At 40.3% G+C, this 8,984-nt stretch overlaps 1 protein-coding gene across 1 annotated transcript; it reads right to left on the reverse strand.

Moving 5' to 3' along the window:
• Positions 1–696: 696 nt before the first annotated feature.
• LOC135521902 (zinc finger protein 501-like) lies at positions 697–7,033 on the reverse strand. The gene is made up of 2 exons (XM_064947702.1): positions 6,534–7,033; positions 697–3,486 (listed from the first exon to the last, which is right to left on the reverse strand). Exons 1-2 carry the CDS (start codon positions 6,775–6,777, stop codon positions 2,360–2,362), a joined length of 1,371 nt encoding a protein of 456 aa, XP_064803774.1. The 5' UTR covers positions 6,778–7,033; the 3' UTR covers positions 697–2,359.
• Between the last annotated feature and the right edge of the window lie 1,951 nt (positions 7,034–8,984).

Genomic DNA, 8,984 nt, shown 5'->3' on the forward strand with positions numbered 1-8,984 from the left:
CTCTTTCACTCCAAAAACTGCATCCTCCTCTTTCTCTTCCTCTTCTTTTACAGTAACATCCTCCTCCTCTTTCACTCTGAACGGTCTTTCTCTTCTCCTTTCACTGTAACAGCCTCACCCTCTACTTGCTTTTGTATTGTAACATCCTCCTCTTCTTCCTCCTCTTTAATGAGAGCTTCTTTCTCCGTCCAGCAGACCTCCTCTTCTTTATCAGGAGGAGAGTAACTTAGTGAACTCATGGTCGGAGATGTTAGCTAGCTAGCATTAGTGACTAGCCTAGTTCTAAGCTAATTTAGCAAACCAGCTAGCTGACAAACAACATAAATATATAATTAAATGGGCCAACAAGTACATACGGAAGAAGTGTGTTTAATACACAGTTTTATTTTTCATTTATTTAATAAAAGTTTAATATTAAGTCGTTCAAAGAGAAGCATATGTTGATTGATTCGTGTTTAATGAGTGAGTATTTAAAACAAACTTTACACACCACTACATATTTCCATTGAACCATACTTCTGACATGAGGCATATCTTTTATCATAGCCAAAATGTGGTTTATTCAATTCTTACAATTTTCACGACTTTGTCAATCAACTTGTTATTAATAAACCAGCTATGGTTTAGTGTTTCTGTATCAAAATGGACTTTTAACAAATTCAAATCCTTTGGAGTAATTTTGACCCAAGCCAAAAGCACCTTTGATAAATAGGACATTTATTTCAAATCAAAATCACATTATAATTGGTCACATACACATGTTTTGCAGATATTTTTATTATTATTAGCGAATTGCTTGCGTTTCTAGCTCCGACAGTGCAGTAATTTCTAACAAGTAATATCTAACAATTTCACAATATATACCCAATACACACAAATGTTAAGTATTTGAATCTAGGTTTCTCTGTAGACATGATCCATCCCACCAGAGGGTGGAGGGGCACCTTATCAGTGGTTTTGACCAGATTGACACCTGCAGACACACAGTATAGTGCCTCCCTTGTATTCTCCTAAGATTGGATTTTTCTATACCATGTATCACATGACTGTGTACAAAACTGCCAGCGGTAGAATAATCTGCCCAGTGATATACAGTGCATTCGTAAAGTATTCAGACCCCTTCACTTTTTCAACATTTTGTTACATAACAGCCTTATTCGAAAAGAAGTTCCCCTCATCAATCTACACAAACATAATGACAAACCATTTGCAAATGTATTTACTTAAGTGTTCAGACCCTTTGCTAAGAGACTTGAAATTGCTTTCAGGTGCATCCTGTTTCCATTGATCATCCTTGAGATGTTTCTACAAATTGATTGGAGTCCACCTGTGATAAATTCAATTGATTGGACATGATTTGGAAATGCACACACCTGTCTATATAAGGTCCCACAGTGTCGGAGTGAAAACCAAGCCCTGAGGTCAAAGGAATTGTCCGAAGAGCTCTGAGAAAGGATTGTGTTGAGGCACAGATCTGGGGAAGGATACCAAAACATTTCTGCATCATTGAAGGTCCCCAAGAACACAGTGGCCACCATCATTCTTAAAATGAAAAAGTTTGGAACCACCAAGACTCTTCCTAGGGCTGGCCACCCAGCCAAACTGAGCAATCTTGGTATTTTGGTATTTTATTAGGATCCCCATTAGCTGTTGCATAAGCAGCAGCTACTCTTCCTGGGGTCCACACAAAACATGACACAAATCAATAGACAAGATCAGCTCAAGTACAGAACTACATACATTTGGGAGAAGGGCCTTGGTCAGGGAGGTGACCAAGAACCCGATGGTTACTCTGACAAAGCTCCAGAGTTCCTCTGTGTCGATGGGAGAACATTCCAGACGGACAACCATCTCTGCAGCACTCCACCAATCAGATCTTTACGGTAGAGTGGCCAGACGGAAACCACTCCTCAGTAAAAGGCACATGACAGCCTGCTTGGAGTTTGCCAAAAAATACAGAAAGGACTCTGACCATGAGAAACAAGATTCTCTGGTCTGATGAAACCAAGATTAAACTCTTTGGCCTGAATGCCAAGATTCACATCTGGAAGAAACTTGGCACCATCCCTACTGTGAAGCATGGGGGTGGCAGCATCATGCAGCGGAGAAGTTTTGCAGTGGCAGGGACTAGCAGACTAGTCAGGATCGAGGGAAAGATGCAAAATACAAAAAAAAATCCACTGATGAGGCTCATAGAACAGGGGAGAAATAATTAGGGTTCTACATTGTGACGTCATTAAAATACTCCTATTACAATGTTACAACATTCTACATTGTGACATCATTAAAATATTCCTACTACAATGTTAAAACATTCTACATTGTGCCATTATTTCATTGATATCAGGAAACAACTCCTTCATGTATGTATTTTCTGATGCTTGATCAGAGATCTTTTATCAGAGTATCTCTTGTCACATTGATCACAGCTATGAAGTTTCTCTCCTGTGTGTGTTCTCTGGTGTGATACTAGGCTGCTTGACTGAGTAAAACTCTTCCCACATTGATTACAGCTGTAAGGTTTCTCTCCTGTGTGTGTTCTCTGGTGTGATACTAGGCTGCTTGACTGAGTAAAACTCTTCCCACATTGATTACAGCTGTAAGGTTTCTCTCCTGTGTGTGTTCTCTGGTGTGATATCAGGCTACTTGACTGAATAAAACTCTTCCCACATTGACAACAGCTATAAGATTTCTCTCCTGTGTGTGTTCTCTGGTGTAGAGTCAGATGGCTAGATGTAACAAAACTCTTCCCACATTGATTACAGCTATAAGGTTTCACTCCTGTGTGTGCTCTCAGATGTACTATCAGCCAGCTTGAGTGATTAAAACTCTTCCCACATTGAGTACAGTTATAAGGTTTGTCTACTGTGTGTATTTTCAGGTGGGATTTTAAATCTGTTGAACTAACAAAACTCTTTCCGCAGTCAGAGCAGTGGTAAGGTTTCTCTCCTGTGTGCGCTCTCAGGTGTACTATAAGACAGCTTGAGTGAGTAAAACTCTTCCCACATTGATCACAGCTATAAGGTTTCTCTCCAGTGTGAATTCTCTGGTGAGTTTTCAGGCAGCTTGACTGAGTAAAACTCTTCCCACATTGATCACAGCTATAAGGTTTCTCTCCAGTGTGAATTCTCTGGTGAGTTTTCAGGCAGCTTGACTGAGTAAAACTCTTCCCACATTGATCACAGCTATAAGGTTTCTCTCCAGTGTGAATTCTCAGGTGTACTTTTAGTGATTCTGATCTTAAGTAACTCTTCCCACAATCAAAACAGTGGTGAGATTTATCTCCTGTGTGTACTTGCTGGTGTATTTTAAGTTCTGATGAAGATTTGCAACGTTTCCCACAGTCAGAGCAGCAGTGAGATTTCCTATCTGTGGGTCTCTGCTGGCGTTTCTTGAGGTGTTCTGAAGTGGAGAGACCCTTCTCTGCCTCGTTAGCATCATGATGTTGAGGCTCCCCAGAGGATCCACGATAGTCACATCTCTCTCCTGTGTGAACAACAAGTCAGACAGATGATTAAAGGCCCACAACAGCAGAAATCCACTGTTAAAGGTGATGCCAAAAGCGTAGCCATGATGTTGTACAACAATTGACGTCTGTAATGAATGTTAAAATTACGTCAGAATTGTCTTAGTCCTATAGTCCTATTTAGTCATATTTTCACAATAGTAGTAACATCGATGTTTGTAGGCTAGAAATAAGTAAAAGTTGTTGAAATCATAAGCAGTATGCCAGGCTACTTTTGGTCTCCAATATAGGCCCCTTTCTGTGTTTGCTAAAATTGCAACAAGGGTGATGCACACGCAATTTGGGTGCAGAAACACCTCCCTGGATTATAAATCATTTCATATTTCAGGTGAAACATGGAAACTAAAATGTCTCATGACATTTCAAAAGCTGATGACCAGATAATTTTGTGAATAATCCCACTAGGCTACTCTGTAATGTGTTGTCATTCTAAATGTCCTGAATAAAGAAAAATAGCTCTGTGTGTTGTACAATAGCATATACATCACGGAACAGTTCTCTCTCTACACCTTATGAGCTAAGTATCTCTGTGTCCAGACAGACTAACGAGACCCTACTATAAATCAAGCAGACAATAACATTATAAACATCAATTTGTTAAGGATGTTGTATCCAACGTGGAGCATGGCATAACCGTCTTTACCAGAGTAATGAATGAAGAAGCATTTTGATTGTTGTTGCATGTCTTGATGTTTGTCATTTGACTGGCATGCAGAAAATGATTTCATGGATCAGCTGATGATAGTTGAACATGTGACTGTAACTAAACAGCTACTGTATTAAGTATTATGTGTAATTATTGAAGAACAGCATTAATGCGTGTCGATTTGGGTGTTGTGAATCAACTTAAGGTGACTCTCGGATTTAGCAAACTGAAATAATTTAGGATTTCTGTGCCCATGAAAACTGTTCTTCCAGCGCAAGGAGACACTAAATGTTATGTAGTTATTAGAGAGCAATTCAGAGACCTGAAAACAAAAAACTGTCCGACAGCAAGATCCAGTATTTAAGTTTAACATATGACAAGCTTAACGTTATGACTATAACTACTGTTCCCTGAAGGAGGGAAACTAGGTACAACATACTATTAAATCCACATGTTATGACTATAACTACTGTTCCCTGAAGGAGGGAAACTAGGTACTATTAAATCCACATGTTATTACTACAACTAATGTAGCACACGCAGATCGGTAGAAATGGTAAGAAATTGGCACTCCAAATGGAAAAAGTTTGCAGATTTTACCGGAAACTTCAGGAGCATAACGTCACAAATTATGAAGGCCAGCAGCAGGTCGGTTGGTTATTTTCTTCTGGTTATATTGATCTCTGGCTTCTTCAAGGCATTTGTGTTAATTATTTAAGCAAACGCTTGAAGCATCAGTTCAGTTCAAGTTCTGCACATACAGTTGATTTGATTAAACACAATACAGTTGATTTTACTAAACACAATACAGTTGATTTTACTAAACACATACAGTTGATTTTACTAAACACACGTGTGTCTATATGGAAAAATATATGTCATACCATTTCAACCTACCAATTGGTAGAAAGAAAAAATCTACTTTTTATTTATTTATCTGGGACAGCCCTAGAACATACAACATACATGCATTCAGACCCCTTCCCTTTTACACATTTTGTTACGTTACAGCCTTATTCTAAAATGGATGACATTTTTAAAAGTGCTCAATCTGACATTACAATACCCCTTAATGCCATCACAATACCCCATAAAAGTGAGAAAAAAGATTAGCGGTTGTATCTCTGTAGGACATGCCAGTAGGCTACAGTAGATTGTATCTCTCTAGGTCATGCCAGTAGGTTACAGTAGGTTGTATCTCTCTAGGACATGCCAGTAGGTTACAGTAGGTTGTATCTCTCTAGGTCATGCCAGTAGGCTACAGTAGGTTGTATCTCTCCAGGTCATGCCAGTAGGCTACAGTAGGTTGTATCTCTCTAGGTTATGCCAGCAGGCTACAGTAGGTTGTAACTCTCTAGGTTATGCCAGTAGGTTACAGTAGGTTCTAACTCTCTAGGTTATGCCAGCAGGCTACAGTAGTTTGTATCCAAGAGGAAACAATGATCAAAGAGTTGAATTTGGTCAACAACAAAATTAATGGCTTATTTGCTATGTGAGGTTTACTTGATCCAACAGAAGCTATGTGGACACGTGACATACCAACAACTTTGATAAAAACACTATAGGAGTTGTCTCCAGATCACTATGGATATTCATGCTAGTAGCTCTCTCTAGCCACCTCTACCGGGTGAACTGTATAGAACGGTGTGTTCATCTCTGTCAGATATGAACCTCTACCAGGTGGACTGTATAGAACGTTGTGTTCATCTCTGTCAGATATGAAACTCTACCAGGTGGACTGTATAGAACGTTGTGTTCATCTCTGTCAGATATGAAACTCTACCAGGTGGATTGTATAGAACGGTGTGTTCTAATAAAACACTATAGGAGTTGTCTTCAGATTGCTATGCATATTCATGCTAGTAACTTAGCATCTATCTCCATTGAATACAGGCGGTTGACGTCAACAACACTCATAGAATATTAAAAAAAAAATAGATTACAATAAGAAGAAGTATCCACCAATCCAAAGAAAGGGCAGGCGGGAGCTAAAGAACCCTCAGTGCCGCTTTGTGGACAACGACTCCCCTTGTTTGGGCAGAGAGACATCTTGTCAGTATATCCATAATCTTTGGTGTAGCCAACCCAACTCTCACGTGGCACGGTGTGTAGTAAATCATCACTACATTAAAATCACTACATGCCGTGCCCCCCAGTCTGCGGTCAGCAGATAGAACCTACTCAAATATATATGTTAAGTCACTTTTTGGAAACGGAACGGAGAAAACAAGGGGTAGCTTGTTGTCTACGTCTTCTGATTCTAGACATATCAGTTATCATCCTAGGGCCCTCCGTTGAAGAGGTATTGACAAGCCAACTCCGAATATCCAAAGTTAAAAACACATTTAAGGCGGTACTTACTGGTGTCAATCAGATCTCCTATCTCCACCTCTTCGTCTTTCAATGTGACAGCAATCTCCCCTTCCTTCTTCACTCCAAAAACTGCATCCTCCTCTTCTTTAACTGAAACGTCTTTCTCTTTTTTTACTGTGACATCCTCTTCATCCTTCTCCTCTTTCACGACAATGTTCAGGCCCAGAGCTTCTTTCTCCGTCCAGCAGACCCCCTCTTCTTTAACAGAAGGGTAGAAGTTTAGGGAGCTCATGGTCGGGGACGTTAGCTAGCTATCATTAGCAACTAGGCTAGTGCTAACTTAACCAGCCAGCTACTATAGCTGACTAATAAAAAATAACGTAATATTAAATTAAATAGGTTAAGAAGTAGATACGACAGAAGTGTGTCTAAAACACAGTAGCTAATATACACCGAAAGCGTATAAATAGCCGAAAGATTCAAGCTGTGTTGGCTAGAAAGCTACCGCGGTGGTTGAACGAGCTGTTTCTGAAGAACCGTCCACTAGATTATACGTCACGCTGGCATGCGTGCCTGAAAGACGCACATCGCCGTCTGCTGACTGGAGGGGAAACGCAGTTGAGGATCATATTTTATTTTCAGACAAAGAAGATATTTAAATGGATTTAATTAAATTATACTATTATATTGAGACATAGAAAGACCTGACTGTGTTGATTGATTAGTGGGAACAAAACAATGTTTACTACAGCACATTTAAGGCAGTTTCATTAAGTCAAACAACATCTTAATAAGTAGCCAGCTACTGAAGGTCTATACTGCTCCTACATGGTGCAACAATACATCATGTAGATGTATATAATGAACAGACTAGGTCTATACTGCTCCTACATGGTGTAACAATACATCATGTAGATGTATATAATGAACAGACTAGGTCTATAATGCTCCTACATGGTGTAACAATACGTCCATTCAAAAGTTTGGGGTCACTTAGAAATGTCTTTGTTTTTGAAAGAAAAGCACATTTTTTATAAACAGTGTGCAGGCCTTCTTGTTCTTTAACAAAGATTTTGTAAACAGTGTTTTTGCATGCAGCAACTCAACCAGTCTCTGAACAGTTGATGTTTAGATGTGTCTGTTACTTGAACTCTGTGAAGCATTTATTTGGGCTGCCATCCGAGGTGCAGTTAACTCTAGTGAACGTATCTTCTGCAGCAGAGGTTACTCTGGGTCTTCCTTTCCTGTTGCGGTCCTCATGAGAGCCACCCATACCTTGTCACAACACAACTGATTGGCTCAAACACATTAAGAAGGAAAGAAATTCCACAAATTAACATTTTACTAGGCACACCTGTTAATTGAAATGAATTCCAGGTGACTACCTCATGAAGCTGGTTGAGATTATGACAAGAGTGTGCAAAGCTGTCATCAAGGCAAAGGGCGACTTTCCAGCCAATTGTGTCAAAAATAGGTTCATTACTCAAGGCTTTGAGCAACACAGAATTTAGAACAGCCAAATTATTATAGATGGTGTTCCACACCCCGTAGAGCGTGCTCAGCGTAGCCTTTATGTCATTATTATAGATGATATTCCACACAACGTACAGCGTGCTCAGCTTAGCCTTTATGTCATTTACTAAACCACTGGCCGTGTTCGAGAGCATCAAATCCATGCTGCATCGTGGGTAAATGGTGACTGGCTGACTGATTTATAAATAATAATGAGTAGTTATTTATGATGCAAGGATCAGATCAGTCAGTCGGCAGTCACCTGCACTGTCGCCTGCAATGTCGAACAAGCACAATACCAAACCAATCAAATCAAATCAAATGGTTTTTGTCACATTCACTGAAAACAACAGGTACTGAGTCAATGTGCAGGCGTACAGGTTAGTAATGAGGCTATATACAGGGGGTACCGGTACTGAGTTAATGTGCGGGGGTACAGGTTAGTAATGAGGCTATATACAGGGGGTACCGGTACTGAGTCAATGTGCAGGGGTACAGGTTAGTAATGAGGCTATATACAGGGGGCACCGGTACTGAGTCAATGTGCGGGGGTACAGGTTAGTCGAGGTAATTGAGATAATATGAGCATGTAGGTAGGAGTAAAGTGACTCTGCATTGATAAAACAGCGAGTAGCAGAAGCGTAAAAAAAGGGGGTGGGGGGGTCAATCTAAATAGTCCAGATGCCATTTGACTACTTGTTCAGCAGTCTTATAGCTTGGGGGGAGAAGCTGTGAAGGAGTCTTTTGGACCTAGACTTGGGGCTCTGGTACCGCTTGCAGAGAGAAGAGTCTATGACTTGGGTGACTGGAGCCTTTGACAATTTTTGGGGCCTTCCTCTGACACTGCCTATTCTTGGATGGCAGGAAGCTTGGCCCCAGTGATGTATTCTGCTGTACACACTACCCACTGTAGCGCCTTACGGTCGGATGCTGAGCAGTTGCCATACCAGGCGGTGATGTAACCGGTCAAGATGCTCTCAATGGTGC

This window comes from Oncorhynchus masou, chromosome 4, assembly GCF_036934945.1.
Source record: "Oncorhynchus masou masou isolate Uvic2021 chromosome 4, UVic_Omas_1.1, whole genome shotgun sequence".
Lineage (NCBI taxonomy): Eukaryota > Metazoa > Chordata > Actinopteri > Salmoniformes > Salmonidae > Oncorhynchus > Oncorhynchus masou.